At 36.3% G+C, this 20,939-nt stretch overlaps 1 protein-coding gene across 4 annotated transcripts in view; it reads right to left on the bottom strand.

Moving 5' to 3' along the window:
• Positions 1 to 342: 342 nt before the first annotated feature.
• LOC127413510 (opioid growth factor receptor-like protein 1) overlaps positions 343 to 20,939 on the bottom strand; it is a 31,021-nt gene continuing 10,424 nt past the window's right edge. For all 4 annotated transcript variants that reach the window (XM_051650708.1, XM_051650709.1, XM_051650711.1 and 1 more), the window contains exon 7: positions 343 to 19,520. In XM_051650708.1, the coding sequence (XP_051506668.1) occupies positions 19,016 to 19,520 (505 nt within the window). In that variant the 3' untranslated portion in view covers positions 343 to 19,015. The remainder of the gene's footprint in view (positions 19,521 to 20,939) is intronic.

Genomic DNA, 20,939 nt, shown 5'->3' on the forward strand with positions numbered 1-20,939 from the left:
CTTTGGATTTATGGTGTATTTTACTGGAGTTAATGTGTTGTTCTGTTAATAAACTGTAAATCCACAGTGTTCACAAGTTGGTTAAGTATATTTACTGCATATGTGACATGCTATTGATTTCCACAGGAAATAATTTAGACTCATAACTCAGTTTAACAGAAATGCAGTTACAGTAAAAGTATATGATGTAATTGTTGTACCTGGACTTTTCCAGGCTTCCAAGGTTAGAATTCAGCCTGATGCTGTTGCTACACATTTAGGTAATGTTTGTAGTCTGACATCCTGATGTTATTTGCTCTTCAGTGTATGAGTTCTTGCTCTTCTGAGCTTATACTTTTAAAGTTTTTAGGGTTTTTTTTTTTTTTTTTGGTATTTGTTATCGCTAAATCTGAGTGACAGTTTTAATGAACACCCGGTTTCAGTACTCTGGACAGCTCTCTTAGCTTGACCCTGCAGACACCCTGTCCTAGAGGTGAGACAGTCCTCAGGGACGTTTTTAGTGTGATTTAAATCCACAAAAAAATAAATAAATAAATAAAATCTCTGTGCTAGCAGGGACTTTTGATCCTCTCCTTCTTTTTAGCTACTGACCTAAAACAATGTTTAGGCTATATTGTGTTTGCTGATTATTCATTTTACTTAAGTGTACTGATTGAATGTTCACATAGTAGGAAGCATCTGTTACTTCATGAAGAATGGGCTAATGATAAAAATTAATGTATTGTTAAATAAGCTGACAAGAACAATTTTATCAGCTGATGTTTGCAATTTAAATGCTGGGTAGAAATTGCTCTTTTTCCATACAATGATAGTCAATGGGGACATTCTGCCTCCTTTTGTGTTCCATGGACAAAAAGCAATACAGGTTTGAAACAACTGGTGAGTAAATAATGGCATAATTTCCATTTTCAGGTAAATGGATGAAATTTAAGAATGTAAATATTTGTAAGAAAAACAATTGTTTAATGCCTGGGCTTCTATGTTACTAAAAACATAGGAACAGTAGAACATTTGCCCAATTATAAATAATTGTAGTAATGTATATGTTGTGATTTTTCAGTATCTTGTGCTTGCCCTGCATTCACTAAGCCCTAGACTTTTATACTATGTTTCTTCTGTCTTTTTCCAGCCCCACCAGTTTAATCATTCTGTCCCTTCTTGTTCCCCTTCCTCGTAAACTCAATCACTCTTTCTCTCTGTCTGTTTCTTGTCCTCCACCCATCTCTATGCCCACAGGCTGGCACCAAGTATGATGACTTTTCCCAGCAGATTCAGCAAAGACACAGAGAGAGGGGGCAGAAAGAGAGAGCCCTCTTGTCCAATAAGAGGAAAGGCAACTGCAGAATGTGAAAAGCTCCCATTCAAGCCAGTTCGCAGGGGCTGGGAGCGGCCACATCCTCAGGAGGAAGGAGGGGTTGCTGCTTTAAGAGGGTGGGCTAGCAATCCTGGACAGTGGCCAAGAGTGCTGCAGAGGCTCCTCAGATGACGCTGGTCCGTGGGAGCGTCCAGTGTCTCTGCCTCTCCACTGTCCCATAGGACATCGGCTCTAGACCCTTGGCCTTCTATTTACTCACACAAATAAACTCTCCTTGCAGTCCTTCTACCCCCAGAGAGCAGCACCAGCCAGTAGGCAGCACAGTGAGGAATGTGCCTCTATTAATAGAGTGGACATATTATCTGAAAGACTAATGACCAGCATGACCAGATTACTGAAAGGCACAATGGTGATGTAGTCTTCGTGATCGACTTCTCTTGATTAATGTTTTCTAATATTCTATGAATATCGCAGTAAAGTGGTTTTCTTGCTTTACTAGGGCAGTTTTCGTTCCTGTGTTGATGTATTTCCTATTGATACAGAAAGTTGTGGTGGGACATATCAAAGGGCTTATTCTTTTTTTTTTTTAAACAGCCCAGGTTTATAACTTTGTGAATTCTGCGACAGTCGAAAGTTGTTCTGCTGAAATCCGTCGTTGTAAATGATGTCATACAGTCAAGGGGAATGCATATTTTATCAACCATACCCCCTTACCCTAACCCCAGCCCTAAACCTAACCATCAGTGGAACAAAAATGTAATCTTAGAGGGAAAATGCAACCTCTGAATCATGCTTATGATTGATTATGTAAACACGATTACTTCCTGGTTTTCATGGATCCAGAACCTCTCTCTCTGAGGCTGCTCAGGCAAACACAATATAAGTAGCGACACAGAAAAATGTAAACACATTTGAATGGATGCAAAGGTGTTTGATGGAACATGACGCTTATCAGTAACTCTTTAGTATGGGGTCGATGTCAGGGTACCGGAACATTCGGTAGCAATGTCGAGTTTCCATGTGGTCATGTTGAACCACCAATGGCCTTAAATTTAGCGCTAACAAAGACACAGACAAACAATGATTTGTTTCTTGATATTGCTAGTTAGAAGTAGGTGGTATTAAAAGAAGTAGAGATGCTCATTATACAGAGTATTCTATTTGACAAAAATTTGGATATGCTGGTGAGTGCAAAATGAGTCATACATATTTTTGGTAAATTTTCTCATAAGAATTTGTAAGTGTAAATAAGTTCTAAAAGTTAATTTTATCAGCTTTTGGAAAACACTATTATATAGATGAACTAAAAGCTAACAGACATGGACTAAAAGCCTCAAAACTCTCATTTTGATTTCATGGGGTCTGTAACACAACTCTAATATGCACCAGGGTTGGAGGCCGGTCTTCTTGCTGTTATTACTGTCTGTGAACACACTGCCACACTGTAATTCACAGAACCTGACCTAATTTTTGGATATGCATTAATCGAAACTGGATATTCAGGTGAGAAATTCTTTCCCATTGAGCCATGGCCAGATCTTTCCAACCCAGCCTGGCTTGAAAACCCTGTGAGTATCAGGGAGTGTAAACATCCTACACTCTCAGCTGGAGAACTGCCTGAGGCCGGGAGTGGGATGTTTGCGCTCTCTGACTCAGGAACGCTACAACAAGACAGAGATCACTATGGCTGTACTATATGGAGAAAAGAGGGCTTACTTAGAACAGTCATCCAGATCTGCATCACTCTTTTGAGTTGCAGGAAACTTTATAGAACAATATACTGGAGGTATATTATAAGGTAGATTTCACATTAACTTCACTGGGGAATCTGCAATCTGCCCATAACCCTAGTGCACTAATGAAGTTCACTTTACCATTGCTAATACTTAGGGTTAGTGGCTAGTTGAAATTGTATTCAACTAAACTTAAATCTTATTAAGCTTCATTTCTGCTATGAATATGAATGATACCACAAACCATGCGGGTTGTTGAGGAGAGGTGTAGTAGTACTTTCCTAAGTGATGAGGCTTAATGTTGCAACAGCACCCCAACAATATGGCATCGAGTTGTGCACAGACAAGCACCACATTATATATGAACCTAGGTAAAGGATACAGTATGTACAAGCCAAAGGATAAAAGAAGGCTTCTTCTATGACTTTGTGGGTAGATCAGTGGTATTTTGAAGTGGATATGGGAGGTCTGTAATGCACACAGGAAGTGAACTCCATTGTGAGCATTGTGAAGGGCTCTGAGGGTAAGTAGCCTGTCATTAAGCTCTTTCAGACTTAACTGCACCCCTCTTTGAAGCTCTCTGACCCCACAGGGTGGGACAACTCTGTCCGACTACAATCACCCCACCCACCCAGACAGAGCTGGCGATGGAATTGCCTGAGAGGAAGTGACTATTTATACCCGCTAAGGAACAGAGAGAGGCACCCTTCCGATGGGCGTCTTTCCTCTTGCTTCCTTAGACAAATAGGGTCTAGGACTGCTCTCATGAATGTTAAACCCAACTACATGTATATATGCACACACAACACACAGTTCTACCCTGGTATTTTATGTACATGCCTAACCCTGTTTGGCTTCCATTCTCTCCTACTCCAATTACCTTTGTCCACTTTTGCTTGATGATGTTATAGCATAGGCATCTCTCCAGAACAGCCACTAGGTGGGAGACTGTCTCCAGGAAATGCCTGGCAAATGCCTGTCCACAATCGTCCCATGATGCTTTGCAGGCTATGTGGGCGAAACTTCCGGTTAAGCGTAAACAGTTGCTATGTTATGTACTAAGGCAGCATTAAAAATGACAGAAACTTCAGAACAAAGATCACAGAATTATAGCGAGGCGATATTTTTCTTCCCCACCTATATATGAATGATTAGGGGTTTGAGGATGATGGCCAAATAGCACAAATAGAAGCATTTTAGTTATTTTGTTGAGTCTTTATCCATTGATGGAACAACTTGATCAGACTAACCTGAAAAGCTATATAGCCTATTAGCACCTTCACAGCTGTACTGTTGGACATGTTTTGAGACCTGTAGATAATTGTGTTTATTTTAAAGCATATATTGAATCTATTCAGAACCTGAAAAGTTTGTTGTACCGAGATATACTTATTGCAGATACAGGGGAGGTCCAGACAGCAGGATGCTTGTGTATTGCAGGACTCAGATAATGATACTGTCATGCAGCCGTTTTTCAGATAAAATTAAATTATTTTGTGGGAGATGAATGTGTAGTAAGCTCAGTCTAGCTTTATTATTGTTAGTTTACATACATAATCTCTGTATCTAAATGCTATAACCTACATGAAATGTTTTAGTGTTGACTGAACAACTGATCCTGTTGATAAATTGAATGTGTAGGAAATAACGCTGTATTAGCAGCCACACAATAAACTGTACCATACAAAAATAACTATAAACATATTTATTTGGATATACATTGTACACAAAAGTTCAATGTTCTCTGTAAAGCAAATATAAAACAGTAGTATGTATTATTAAAACCACTAGCTGTACAAATAAATCTAATTTATACTGAATTAATGTCCACGCTGTTTTCCAAATCACCTTTTCCCCTTAAGGAAGACATGCACATTCTGCAAAGACACTCAAAAGAAAGGAAAATCAGAATACAGTTAATTTCACATATGATACAACATCTCACTACTGTACATGTCTCATCTATTAACTATGGTCTTCCACTGTAGAATTTATCCATTTAGGATCAAAGCATGAAAACAGTTGAAAACATCATCACTTCTCACAGACAGTTCAGGTAAAACACTGTTCCTTTTTATACTCAGTAATAATGCCATTTCAAAACGTGAAGCATTCACCAAAAAAAAAAAAAAAGATGCTAAATAGAAATGAACTCTCATACTTTCTAATGAACTTTCAGCACATGTACAAACACTAGTTGGCACAAAAATGTTATCGTTAATTGTAATTCATTGCGCTCCATTTCTGAAAAATAGCATACAAACAAATGATTCCAAAGCTTTTTCAAACAGATACACCTAACTCAATCCTTCTGTAGGCAGCCGATGGAAGAAGCAGCATCTGGGACTGGAGCGCTGTGCTTTACAAGTGGTTTCTGATCATAACATTGCTGTTTTAGATAAAACTTTAGTTTCGCTTGATTATTAGGATAACCATTAACTGCACACATTGTTCAGGAAATTTTAAAGACATCTTACAACATTTAAAAAGCAAGAATCTAACAGCATGACACGCAAGCAAACAGTGACCGGCTACACACAAAACGCACTTCCGCTTACCAACCGGAAATTCCGCCCACCTTGTGAAATACAGTGGACTCGCTGAGAATATTGTTGATAAGGCTTCAGGTTCAGCTTTGAAAGAGAAAAGACCAAAATGCATTTTAGAAACAATAGACCTTATTCACGCTGGCACCATCTTTAATTTTTAATGGGAATGACAATGAGGCTGTGAGGGATAGACTTACAGTTTCTTCAATGGGTTGTACTGAGTTTAAAGTGTTTTGGATCATTCTGTGGACAAAACTTTGATAAAAATATCTGTCCAAGAACATTCAGAAGAAGGCAATACAAAGAACTCTAGATGACATAAGTTGTGGAAAATCAGATGTGATCTAGGAGCTTTATATAGCTTTATACCGTTCGTTCCATCGAAGAGATGGTAAGTCTGTCCTTCACCGCCTCGTTTTCATTCCCATTAAAAATCAAAGATGCCGCTAGCGTGAATAAGGTCTATAGGATATTTTGTCTATTTTTGCTCCACTAATCAGCACTCTTGGAATGCCGCTTGTCCAAGCAGATTGGAGCACCAGTACAAATGATGTATAATCTACAATGAGCCACTCCTAAATTCTAAGGAATCTTCTACTTTGTCCCAAGTTTCCAAAATAGCCATCAAAACCAAAGTGACACCATTTAGCCCGCAAAGCATTTTCGTACATTTCACACTAAGGAGTAAAAACCTGATAGGAATATTTAAGACCTAATGATAACATGTGATCAAACATTTCCTGTGAACTGGACAAGTTGAAAAACTGAAGTATGACAACAAAGATAGCATTCAATGTTAGTTTCAATTTTCCCTTTTTGCAGTCCTCTTTTAAATGACTCTCATTCTGTACGATTCATTTGTGCCAGAACTCTTTTCATCCAATTTGTGGAGAACTATTAAATGAATGGAATGTACACAAACTAAAATGTTTCAAACAAGGATCTCACAGTGATTTCTCACAATAGGTGGCACTGGAACCAGAAGATGAGGCAAGCGAATTTGGTATGTAGCCTGTGTTATGAGAAAAGTAATAATGGCTCTGTCATATTAAACAATTAATTGTAATCACTGAATATCCATTTGGTGTACTATGAATGTTGTTCCTTTTTTTTAAGAACTTTTTGCTTAATAAACCATATATATCCTACTTTTTGATTCTGAGACTTTATTATTGTTGCATTGTGGGTTATTATCTGGTCAGCTGCATCGTTTTTAACCGAAACATTTCCTTATTAACTCAAAAACATGATACCAGTCAGTGGAAACTCTGCATTTAGGTTTAGTCATTATAATAGTATGTAGTTCAGTTTCGAGGGATGTTAACATTCTTGACCACACAAGGAACTGAAACAATTGTTTTTTTATTTTTTATTTTTTTCAGAGAAAAAAAACTTAAACATTCATTTTATTTCAACAATACACAGTACAGCAGTAACAAACACACTGAGCTGTGACAAAAACAATAACCCCTGTAGAAAATTTGATATAAAATATGTCCAGCCATTAAGGGGAAATATTTGCCTCCTGGTATTTATATTCAAGATATTTTTAACCTTTATGAGTTTTTTTTTTTTCTAACATATAACACACAACATGTCTCCAATTTATGTCAAATAATTTACCTTAATTGATTAATTTAAATCCCATAACCTGACCCCATAACCTGATAGGCCTAGAATAGAATATTAGGAAATAGAATATAACAAAGAAATTAAACAGGAAAATTCACTACAGGACTTTTTTTTACCACCACAATTTAAATATCTGTGGTATTTTTGTCACTTTCAGTGGGAACTGTGCTTAATTTCTGACCCTGGTCCCTGCTCATATGACCTTTATCATAATCTTTATCATACTTCAATCTCATTCATATTATTTGTAATATTTTGTGATCTGTCATTGAAAATACATACAGTTTTGATCAATATTACATCATGTACAAACATGATGGCCACTTTATCCACAAACAACTACATTAAGAAACTTGGAAATATGTGAAAATAACTAGTCAAATGTGATTAAATATGGCACATATAAACATCTTACTGTAAACACACACACCCCTGCCTTGTGCTGGCAGGGGTTAATGCACAAACTTCAGTGTAAATAGGGAATCAACCATGATGTAAGACTTAGAAATCTTGCAGCCTTATTTTTTTTTAATTTTATTTTATTATTTTTTTTAATGCCAAAGTAGGCCTCTCTCTCTCTTTCTCTTCTCTCTCTCTCTCTCTCTCTCTCTCTCTCTCTCTCTCGGCTGAACTGTATCTCTGACAAAGGCAGAATGCTCTTTGTCATGGCATGGCTGAAGAAAGGTCATCTAATTCGTTATGGCTGCTCACAGTGGAGAATTGAGTTGACAGTACTGACTGTTTTATTAGACGCACTGATATGACACCATATCAGCACTTCCTCTTTACACAAAACAGAAGTTTTCCTCAAACAACATCTGGAGTTTCATAAATTAACGTCAATGGGGAAACAATGTGAAAACACACCAATAAAGTATTTGGACATTTAAGCCGCACTTAATGCATGATTATGTGATTGATTTGGCATAAAATGCATGAATGTCACTGCATTATATTACTATATATTGAATCAATTGGCATTTGTTTAAAAGAAATATAGCACATATCAAAAAAACATTTCACAATACAAATTTTATTATCAATTAAAGTACTTAAAAGACACTTTCTTGGTGTCAAACTTTACAGAACATTTCCATATGTGAAGAACTACACCTGTAGTTAGTGACACATACTGTATGTGAACCTGAGAGGAACTGTTTTTATACAGTACATCTTCTAAAAATCACCTTGGAACCAGATGGTTAAAGTAATTGCAGTTAGTTCTGAGAAAATGTCTGGCAACATTTGTTTGCAGATGCCACTTGGTTTTATATTTTTTATCTAATGCATAGATATACAGACATTTTAAATGAGGCCACTGTATATCATATGATCGATAAGCACACTATTTGAGCCTTGCATTTTAAATCAGATGTTGGTGAGCTGATCATTACAGCAACTGCATTGTGCAAATTGTGCAAAACAGAAGCTAAAAGCACACCTAAAACAAAGGAGTGAGAATAATAATAATAATAATAATAATAAAACAGATGTCTAAGCCATATGTTTGTTGAAGTAATCAAAAAAGTATTGGCACTCGTTCATGCATGAATGCTCATTAATCACTCCGATCTCTCCCATAAGCTCAGAAAATACCTCCCTGTCTTTTAATCCTCTCTGTATATACACCCTGACTGTCCATAGGGTGCTGAAGTAGCAGAGATGACAGGCAGAAAGAGAGCAATAAAGTGGAAGTAAGTCATGCCTGTTTTTTGTCAGCTGGACAATTCTGTAGCACAAACAGTCCCTATAGACCTGCAGAAAACTCCATCTGTACTAGATATACAATGCCACCAGCCCTGTGACATCAGTCCTGTTGGCACTTCAACCCTTTATTGCCAGAATGATGAATGTATATCCCATACCTAGGTATTATTACATAATCAATACATTTACAACAGCTCAATACATTTGACTTTTGTTGGGAAAAGAATTTCACAAAACTATGTTCTCTAAAAAGCAAACTTAAGAGAGGAACACAGATTTCCTTAGTATAAAGTTCCTTAATTTTTTCTAGACGTTCATATTAGAGGGGCTCTAGCATGAGACACAACTCAAGGTCAAAATTCCATTGTGATTTAACTAGAGAGAGAGCTGATGATAGAGTTGTGTGGGGGTTGGTGGGGTGCCGGAAGAATTGTCGGAAGAAGTGAGGTAAGCGGCTGTTTATGAGTAGCTGACATGAAATACTTTTGGGAAGTCGACATGCTATACTCCTTATAAAACTGGTATAAACTGCATTTTGTGAGTTCTTTTATAACTGGTATCAAAGCAGCGTTATGACATCAAATTAATTGAGAGACAACAGGAAACTTATTAATTTAACACACCTTCATTTTCATTCACACTCAATTCATTTGCACTCAACTAGTTCACTTAGTTAACAAAATTGATATGTTTTAAACAGTATATTTTGGTAAATGGCAAAGCATTTTGATTTGGCATTAACTGAACTAATTTGATACTTTTTGAACTATCTTATACTGTTTGAGCAATTTTTATTTTTAATTTAAACTATATTTATACTCAATTAATTTACACTCCCTCAAAATTATTCCTGGCAAAAAACAAAACAAAAAACAAACAAAAAATATTTACACAAATGGTTTCAATTAGATTTACATCATTTAAATAAATCTAATTTAAACCATTTGTGAAAATCTTTTTTTTTTTTTTAGGAATAATTTTTTGTGTGTAAATGAATTGAGTACAAATCTAGTTCGAAGTAAAAAAAAAATTAAATAAAAAAAAAAAATTGCTCAAAAAGTATAACATATAAGATAAAAGTATAAAATTAGCTCAATTAATGCCAAATTAAAATGCTTTACCGTTTACCAAATTATACTGTTAACTAAGTGTTAAAAGTTCATTTTTATTTTAATTAAATACTTCACAATTATTCTGAATTCATAATATGTACACCATTTAAAGAGTATTTCGTTCAGTTTAATGTACATTTGTTACACAACTGAAATGTCTAAACTTAAAAATAGATTGAAAAAAAATTAAAAAAAATAAATGTATGTAGGACCATTTAAAAAGAACTAGTGAAGGCAAAAAAAAGTGTTTAAAAATGGTCAAACACTTTTAATTTTAACCTAAATTCTACCCTCTTCTCACTGTGATTGTCAGGATTAGACTAACATGCTCTTTAAAGACCTGATAAACTAAAAATTGTAGTTTTGTGTCTTTCGGTCATGTCCACTATCTTTGTGGCCATTGAAATGCTAGTTCTTAAAGTTGATGAAAAATAAAATTTGAACATATATACTATATATCTAAAACTTCTTTACCGGGAAATTGGACAAAACAATATTGACTCATATTTCATGGTAGGATAGTTACACATTTTTGTCAACAACAACAACAACAACAACAAAGCTCTCTAGAACTAAGCTAAGCTAAACTAACGGTTATTGGGAATTGTTTGAACCCATGGCACAGAGGGTAGTGTGTCACTCTTGCTAACAACATACAAAGAGCTGTAAATGTCACAGTAACCTGGGTAACCTGAAGTCAGGGTCATGCCATGATCACATTCCTCTTTCTCACCTACTTTGCTGTCAGCCCTCTACTGTCCCATTTAAGCAAAGGCAAAAAAGGCAACATGACTGTTGGAATCTCAGTTGCGTGGGTTAGGTCAATGGTAGGACTCTGTCATTCAGTCAACATGCTTACTGATCTGCTCTCGCCTGACCTGTGGCTGATGTTGGTGCAGCTATCCTTATGAGGACTCTCCATAGACATAATGATTTTTATACTGTACGAACTATACAGTAGATTCTATCCCCTAACACTAACCCTATCCCTAAACCTAATCCTCACAAAAAACTTTCTACATTTTTACATTAAAAAATAAAAAATAAAAAAAAAACATTGTTCAGTGTGTTTTTTAAGCAATTTGAATTATGGGGACACTAGAAATGTCCCCATATGCAAAATGCAAAATTAAGACGCCTTCCATTTCAGACAACAAAATTAACTTTATGCTGTACGAAATGGACTTCCAAATAGAAGTACCAAACAAGCAAGCCTTACAAGAAAAAAGTATTGTGGCGGTATCACGGTACAGTGATGGTATCAGATGACAGTTGTTACTTTTTATTTGGATACTTAAGCTACACGTAAAAATGTATAAATGTGATTGCATTAGATAACAAATTATGAAGTGCCATTTATTTTAAATGAAGACAGCAGAAGTACAAGAACAACAAGCAAAATATTTCACAAATTATGACATAATAGATATAATCTTCAAAATGAAGACACCGAACCGAGACACTTTATGCTGTCAAACTTTAGTGGAAAATGTCCATAGTTACTGTGATGAACTACTGTGGATACTAGAAATGACTTCATATATCCACTAAAAATTACCTTGAAAAGATGGTTAAAAGTCATTAAAAAAAGACTCAGAAAAGTTACTTTATCTAATGCAATGCCATTCAGGCATGTTGAAGTGTGGCATGCAAAGTGTCACTTCATAGAATACCATTTCATAACCATTGTGTCATATCCCAGAAAAGCATAGTAATACTATGGTCCTTTTAGTGAAAAGCACTCATTAACAGGTTCTAATATATATATATATATATATATATATATATATATATATATATATATATATATATACACACACACTGTATATATTAAACACAAAGAGCTCTATTTTCATGAGTGCTACCCACAACAACCATGCGCTACATCTTATACAATTTTTGTGAGAGCGCTAATTCTAAGTGCAATTTTCGCCAGTGCAAAGCATAAGTGGCCGTGAGTGTTTGCGCTGTCTGTGCGTGTATGCGTGTAAACTGTGAGTGTACTGTATGTTAATGAAGTGGCGCAAAGCACAATTTGCTATTTTCCTGAGAAATACTGAGGTCATTGCGCTTAGATGTTTCAAAAGCAGGTCTGTTTTCTGAGCAGTGTCTAAATTCAGTTCCTTCATTTGCAGTTTGGAGATTCCACCAGCAGGTGGTGAAAAAGTTAATGTCCCAATTCTGAAAATATTGTGGAACATCAAATTATGTCTCTGACAATCGCCGTTTTATGAAACAAAAATGTATTAGATTTGTGTTAAACTATCTATAGGTCATGGTTTATTTATTTATTTTGTTTAAATATTATTATGTTTATATTTACAATTGAATCAAATTTGTATTGTTATTTTTCCACCTGTTGTCGTAGAGTAATTTTTAAAGGGATAGTTCTTCCAAAAATGAAAATTCTCTTATCATTTACTCACCCTCATGCTATCCCAGATGTGTATGACTTTCTTTCTTCTGCAAACACAAATTATGATTTTAAGAAGAATATTTCAACTTTGTATGTCCTCACAATGCAAGTGATTGGGTGCCAAAATATTGAAGCTATAAAAAGCACATAAAGGCATCATAAAAGTAAATCCATATCTTCCGACGTGAAATGATAGGTGTTGGTGAGAAACAGATCAACAATTAGTTGAAAAAAAAGTCATTTTTTGCTAGAAATTCTTCTCCCTGCCCAGTAGGAGGCGATATGCATGAAGAATGTCAATCACCAAAAACACAAGAAGAAGAATGTGAAAGTGATCTGTTTCTCACCTACACCTACCATATCGCTTCTGAAGACATTGATTTAACCACTGGAGTCTTATGGATTACTTTTATGCTGACTTATGTGATTTTTGAGCTTCAAAATATTGGCACCCATTCACTTGCATTGTATGGACCAGGCTAAGAAATTCCTCTAAAAACCTTAATTTGAGTTCAGCAGATGAAATAAAGTCAACAACATCTGTGATGTCATAAGGGTGAGAAAGATGAAAGAATTTTCATTTTTGGGTGAATTATTCCTTTAAGCCACTGCAAAAGGGGCCGGTGGAAGAAGTTGGTGAGGGTAAAATGTTTGGATTTGGTGTGATTTGTTTTGACCACTTTGTTATTTTGATTATATTTTTGTTTCTTTTGAAGTGTAATTTTAATTTTAAAATATTTTTGGTATAATGTTTGTGTTTCAATAAATTAATTTATTTGTTCAAAATCAAAATCGACCAGCAGAAGTGAAGCACGTGCCGATACAATCACTGTTAATATTAGCAATGACTTACATTTATTTAATACTTACATTTTCTATAATTTAACAGTGTGTATACAATAAAAAATTCTGACAAGAACCACATTTTCCATACGTATAAAAGGAGCATGACACTGTTATAGAAATATGCCAGGCATTCAGCAAGGATGCAGATAATACACAAAAGAATGTGTAAGTCCTTTTTCTATTAATATAATTCATTGCATACAGTCCTTTTGTCCTAAACAGATGTGAAGTGATGCCGTGACGTGATAAAATGTCTTTTCCATGCTCATCAAAGTTTTTGTCCTTACCAGCCGCGACACATGACAAGCGGCAGCGACAGGGCTTTCTATTTTTTAAATGGTATCTATTTCTGCGACGTCACGACAGGCAGCACAGTCAACAAATGGGTCTAAAATTATTCTTTTTATGGTATATTAAAGCCAGCATCTCACTAGCTGGTTCGGAACAACTTGATTTTGGCCGAGGATGTCACACACCTATCGAATGTTGTGCTTGAGGTCTCAATCTCTTCAGATGGAGCTCTGTCACACACACCGGTTCAGAATGGCAGTGGGGAGACATACCGGCTCATTCGGACTTTCTCTCTGCTTCCCTGTCACGTGGAAATCAGCTAAATAACAACAGTGAACATAAACAGTTGTAATAGACTGAATAAGGATGCGATTCATAAAGTAACTTTTTCCTGTGTATGTGTGTGATTGTGTATTTATCCCCTCGGGGCTTACCATAGAAAGCGTTATGGCGCTTGCGTGAGAAAATTAGTTGCGTTCAATAAACATACTGTTCCATCTGTGATTGCTCTGTTTTCTACATTTTATTGTCAATTATCCACATTTTAGTGTATGAATATCGTGGTGTCACGTTGCGCCTGGTGTGGACAGGCAGATTGCTTGTCGCTGGAATCTTATCACATCGCATCTGGTTAGGACAAGGTGTCACAATACCAACTTCTTATAAATGTGCTGTATTTGTTTATATTGCTGGTGATTGACAGGGAATGGACTACATAACAGGACGCAGATGCTGCAATAACTGGAGAAGAACCTCAGAATTAAATTGCACTTGACCCAGCCCATTAGTGCTTTGTGCACGTGATTTCGCCAAACCCACTTGCGCCTAGACTTAGCGCATGCTTGCACGAAAATATAAAAACTTCTTGGCAATGTCCACTGACTTTGTGTGTATGGCTTATGACATAGCGCTGCGCTTAGCACTTGCAATCTTAAAATAGAGCCCAAAGGCTCACTTATGTGCTGGTATCCAATCATAGTTGGTCAATAGTCAAAGAGCCATCAGACAGGTACACTGAGCTCTGTGGAGAACAAAACCACAGAGAACGAACCAAGAGAGCTGGGACAGGTGTGCATATGACAAGAGATGGCATGGAATGTCACACTCACAGGTGTATGTCAGGAAAACCAGTCACACTTTCTGACAGTTTGACAAGCAGCAGCAATGCTCACACCGATTACGGCACGCACGCTCTTCTTTAAACCACCAGGGACTAAGATGTCTGAAAAGACCATATGGCATAGATCTTATTTGATTTTTTTTTTTCAGCATTTTAGCTGTATTTCTCAATTTTACATTTCTCTAGACAGAGTGGAGTGTGGATTATGGGAGGAGAAAGAGTGATATTCAAACTTGTCTTCGGTCAAAGACATGTCGAAGTGTGTGGCAGTGGCTGATCGGATGAGAACCGGTGTTGTTTTATCTTCTTAAACTGAAACATTGTTTTGCGACAAATAACGTAGGTAAGGGATACTATGCATTTAGCTGGACACCAGAAAAATAAACCCAGACAGGGTAATTACCCTGAAGGGGTTTATGTTGCAATAAAGATTGACTGACTACACACTATCCCGACTGTTTAACAGCTATTTACTAAATAAATAAATTAATGGACATTAAATATGGATTTGAAAAAAGACAGAGACTGAGTGATACCAGAAACACAACTATTTAGGGAATTGGTTGCCTGGGACAATGAACAATTATACAGTTTAGTGGTCATTATACAACAATATTTGACTGCAGAATGCCACGACAGACCAATAACAATCAAGTGTTCTAGAGCGGTGTAATAAGAAACTGATAGCCAACTCTACAGCCAAAGGAACGATCAGGAACAGTAATGAGTGAAAATGTATCTCCATGTGTAAAATGATCTGTGTTAAGGGATAACGGATTACATGCAATCTGGATTGTGTAATCACTTATCAGATTACAACAATCAATTACATGAAATTAAAGCACATTACATTTAAACCATGTGTAATCAGATTAGAACTACTTTTATGGATTACATGATTACATTTTTTATTCCATTACCAATGGCAGCCAACAGCAACAACTTGTGAGCAATTTACTGATTATGCTCCTCAATTTTAAAAGAGTGCTGTGAGACAGAGAAAAACCTGAAATATACTGTACATGTGATAGGCCTAGTCAGGTAGCACTACATTCATTGAAGAGATTGCAGTCCCAGTCCTCATTTGATCACATGGGTGTTTTGGCTCGTTACTAGGTGTTCTTAGGCTGTTCTAGTTTAAGGTGTTGTGCAGAGTGAGAGTTTTGACAGTTGGACCATTTGATTATTCTGTTAATGTAAGTCTATGGGATTTAAAAAATATATTATTATTATTATCTGTACAGGAAAACAGTAAGTCCAATCAGTTAGAAAACACAAAGCACACTAATTCAGAACAGTCTGAAAAAGGTCTGTGCAGAGTTCGATGAATGTAGATTGAAAGCTCTTGGAAAAGTTACAAATCATAATTTTTGGTCTTAGTTTAGGGGTTTTGGGCAAACTATAAACCAAGTCTGTAGAATAACAGTATGTTGGCTTGACAATTAATAGATCAGGCAAGATTTCGAAATTTTTGTGAGTAATTTTGAGTAGTTTCTGTTTAGATATTTCTATTGGCCAGGCAATGCTATGCATTTTTTTATCTCATCTCTTTAACAGTAATGTCACACTAGCACACTAACAGTTATTCATTCTTTAAAGAGCTGCACTTTATTATAATGTAGGCCACAATGTAAAGAACTTCCAAATAAGTCAAATTTCCTTATACAAATCATCAGTTGTAAATTAAGTTATGTAACATATATATTAAAAAACCCATTGTGTCTTACATTAGACTGGTTTAACCGTTACCACACAATTATGGCACAATAAACACTGAAATATTCAAATGTGGTCTTTCTAGCTTGAGCGTACAAATGGAAGAGAATTCAACAGTCTTTTAGAACCGCAGGTTGCTAAGAGAGGAAGAGACTTGATGGCTATTTGTTTCCCAGCAGGACAGAAGTCACTATCTGTCCATTTGTGGAAGCTATTGAACCTCCTTTTGTGAACCATGAGGTCCTTCTTCTTAAGCAGTCTCACACATTCCGAGAGTCAGGGTTTAATGAAGCCCATGCTACGAATTGGATTAGACAGCAAACTGATAAGTGTGCTCACCCCAAATATTGACTGAGGGAAAGAGACTGAAGAAAAAAAACAAGATGTGTGTGCGGGGGGGTGGGGGTTGATGCGGGGAGCCTGGTGTAGGCACAACTGCAGCAGCCACTATTGTCCTCCCAGACCAGAGAAAAGACAGAGGGATAAAAGGGAATTGAAGGAAGAAAGGGATTAAGACTTTCCAAAAATGTATCTTACGGTTGCAGGTTTCCCCTTTGAAACTAAAAAAGGCATGGACTAACTGTTGTGAAATCTGCTGCTAAATCTCATTTACAGATGGCGAAATTGCAAAATATTGTAAGAAAAGGTACAACTTGTATTCCCATAAGACCAACCAGTGAACTAACTAAATTTCAAATCAGTACAATAAAGGCATAAAATTTCCGCTAGCCTCCTATCCAACACTTAATTTTAAGAAAGTAAATGTCTAAAATTTGGTCACTAATTCCAAATTAATTTATGCAATAAAAATGACTTATGTATGTCAATAACCTGTAATATGCTTCCCTTGTCTCGTTTCAAAGTTATCTATTAAAATAATGGTTAGGTTTAGGGTTTGGGTAAGGGTTTAGACTTTATGGTTAGGTTTAGGTTTGGGTTAGGAGTTAAACTTAGGAAAAATCATAATAACATTGTTCATTGGATCCTTTATTTTTCTCTAGGGGAGTAAAAGTCGTACATTTTGGTATAAGCCCACTCTACAATTTCTTATGATTTCACCATCTCGTATTATTACTGCGAATTGAGGCTGGATCGTCGGTTGAAATACGGTTGTCACTTCTTTTTTCAGCGCCTAATCTTATTCTCTACATACAAAGTTGGGTTATTCAAGGAAGTGACAATTACATTTTACAACCAAATTCACTTAAATTATAATTCAGTTAGTGATAATCACATTTACATAAAGTGTGTGTATGTACAGGACCAAACTGAATTTGTTAACCAAAGTGTAAATGTTGCTATAGTTATCACTATGTCAACCATCACAATTTCAGGAGTGACTCCTGTATTCCGATTCCATACACATGCAGAATGATAATTTAGAGGGACTCACTCCCCTAAATAGGGCTTGTCATTCTCAACAATTTTCAGTGTGTATGTGGCCGACAACATTCACACACTCACACACACTTATGTTATGGATGTGTTGGCTAGCCCTCTGGGTACACTCTGAAACAGCAGTGTGAAACAAACCCCAAATATCGAAGCATGTCTGCGGCTAACATACAAGTATATCTGCTAAAAAACACTTATGTGTATTCTAGGTGGACAGGAATTATCAATAGCCCTGATTGTCCTCACTCAAACACTATTAATAAGTTTGATTAGAGAAAGACAGCATACACACGTACATGCTGAAACAAATGAAAGAAGAGGCACTTTATATTGCAAGACGTATTCAAGAGTACTGGAAAATAGAAGTGGCTATTTCACACAAACATACCTAAAAAAATTCCTGCAAGTATATTTACACTTACTATATATCATAATGATCAGTTACAAGGAGCTACAAGTGTCTGTTATAAGAAACGTCCGCAAGCTCTAAACACATATAAAGAAGACACATCTGTCAGAGAGATTCAGATTTCAGCTCTGGATTAGCAAATAAAGCCTTGCATTAAAGTCTGTAGACTAGGATAATGTTTTCTCACAGAGGAAGACTGGATAGTCAAAAGTGCAATAATTCACACAAACAAACATGCGTGTTATCATTTCAGGTAGCACTTGTACAGTATATACTCACACTTGTACATGTGCTAGAATTCACCAGAAGGCTGCAAACTTGAACAAATTAGAACTACAGTAGAGAAAAATTCATCAACTAACATTTTGAAAAATATTCAGAGGTAAGAAATAAAAACACACCTCATACTTAAAAAAGCAAAAAAGTCAAGTTGTTCACATAGAAAGTTTTTTGAAAGGCCAAGACATGGAATAATATTGCTGTGCCAATTCCCTTAACTAACTTTAAAGGGATAGTTCCTTCAAAAGAACATTTTGTTGTAATTTACTCACCCTCATATCATTCCAAACCTGTATGACTTTGTTTCTACTGTGGAACGCAAAAAGAGATTAGGCAGAATGACAAACAGACTCAGTCACCATTCACTTTCATTGCATGGAGAAAAGATTCTGCTTTACATCTGCTTTTGTGTTCCACTATTTCAACTATTCCTTTAATCACATTTTAAGCTAATCTGAGCAACTGCATTCCCAAAATCCCTCTCTCTCCATGTTCTTACAGAGGAATGGTCTCAATGTACTCCTCCACATCGATCCTTCCCCTGCTCTCTTGCAGGACCTTGGAGCTTTTTGCTGTTTTCCACTCTCCACTCTTCTTTTCGTCCGTGTCCTCCACCCCTCTCTCTGAGTTACTAAGATTCCTGCCCTTCTTAGGTGAACTGGCTTTGCCTGCACTCCTCTCCACTGCCTCAGACTTTCCTGCCTTTGTCCCTATGGATCCAGAAGCCCCTGGAATCTGTTTCTTCTTGGGTGGCCCCCAGATGAAGTTCTCAGGTGGCTGGTAGTGGCGCTGGGAGAAGCGGAGCAGTGTGCGTCTCTGAGCGTGCTGGCGTAGTGTGTAGACAAAGTACTCCAGAGCGCTGTGACGCATGTTGGGTAACATGCCCTCCACCAGCGCCTCCTCCAGTAGTAGATGCACAAGGGGCAGCTTGAAGTTTTCAAAGCCCAATTCGCCAAGGCTCTTCAGAATTCGAGTTATCCGCAGGTAGTTGTGCTGTGACCTGGACCAGATGATAGTTTTCACACAATGCCCAAAATGTTTTAATTTTTACTTCATGAAATAACAGTTGATAAAGTAGAACAAGATGGAATTTTTGTCATTTTATTTTGTCGGGAATAGTGGTAACAGGGTCCAGGAGTATTATTTCTACAATATATTTACTAATCAGGTCTGCTCTTATGTATTACAAATAATTTTCTAATTTATTAATTGTGTCCAGTAAAAGTGCTGTACATTTGCACGTGCTGTCTGCACTGGTTTAGCACACGATTCAATAAAGGAATCAGGCTATGAATATCAGGCAACGGTGAATGTAATTTGCACGGCGCAGTTCCAGATCTTGCGGGCTGAATCTGTGCACTATATAGCAGAGGATGCAGCAGATCACCGCTATCTGGCACACTCTACCTGGACTGTACAGCATCGTTCCACTAATGTCATCCATACACCAAAATCATTTCATTAACATGCAGAAAGTGCACTTCACTACAACGCACATCTGAATATAAGCAGGTTATAATGCTCTTCTCCATCATTTAATCATTACTGGATGGGATAGTAAAGCCATGATCGCTAGAACATGCACACAAACATCTATTTTTAATAAAATTCAGCTTACTGCCTGCCTTCTTCAGGTGTTATTAGCACCATGTTTATTGCGTTGGACAAACGGCACAGTTTTGTGAATGAAGCAGGATGAGTCTAATTTACAGTACATAGGGAGGCGTGTTGTGCAGAAAGGAATGATAATGACTTTTTCATTTAAATACACAGAAATAAATGGTTAGTAAGATTTACTTAATTTTATTTTGCACGTTTTTGCACACAGTTTTTCTAAGTAAATTATAATGGTATTAAATTAGCTAAAATCTACTTAACTTTATGGCATAATATTGATTAAAGTGAGTGAGTAATACAGTTAATACATTAACTTTTACTTACAAATCTGATATACATGATCCTTAAAAAAAAACTTTAAATCTATTACACTTAAATATAATATTTAAAAGAACATTTCATTAGAACATTTCACATTTTGAACTTTCCTTATAAACATGTTTAATCGTACCACATGACATACTCAAGTCTTCTACAGGGAAGCTTAAATCATGCTATATATTCCATTAGACAACACCATCTTGCTTTATAGGCAATTGAAACATGATATAGAGCTATACACACAGACCTCAACACTTGGTGAACAAAGCATGACGACATGTTTTTTTGGGTAATTTTGGATAGAGAATTAACTTCAGACATCACAAAACAAGAAGTTACCAAACGTAACAATAAAATCAACCATAAAAATGGTGTAAATAAACTTGCAAACAGTTAAACTATGCAAGCTCATTAATTATTCAAGCCTGGTGTATGCTGGAAACACCAGCTTTGAAAAGTTACTGTTATGTACTAATTTTAT

This window comes from Myxocyprinus asiaticus, chromosome 23, assembly GCF_019703515.2.
Source record: "Myxocyprinus asiaticus isolate MX2 ecotype Aquarium Trade chromosome 23, UBuf_Myxa_2, whole genome shotgun sequence".
Taxonomy (NCBI): Eukaryota; Metazoa; Chordata; class Actinopteri; order Cypriniformes; family Catostomidae; genus Myxocyprinus; species Myxocyprinus asiaticus.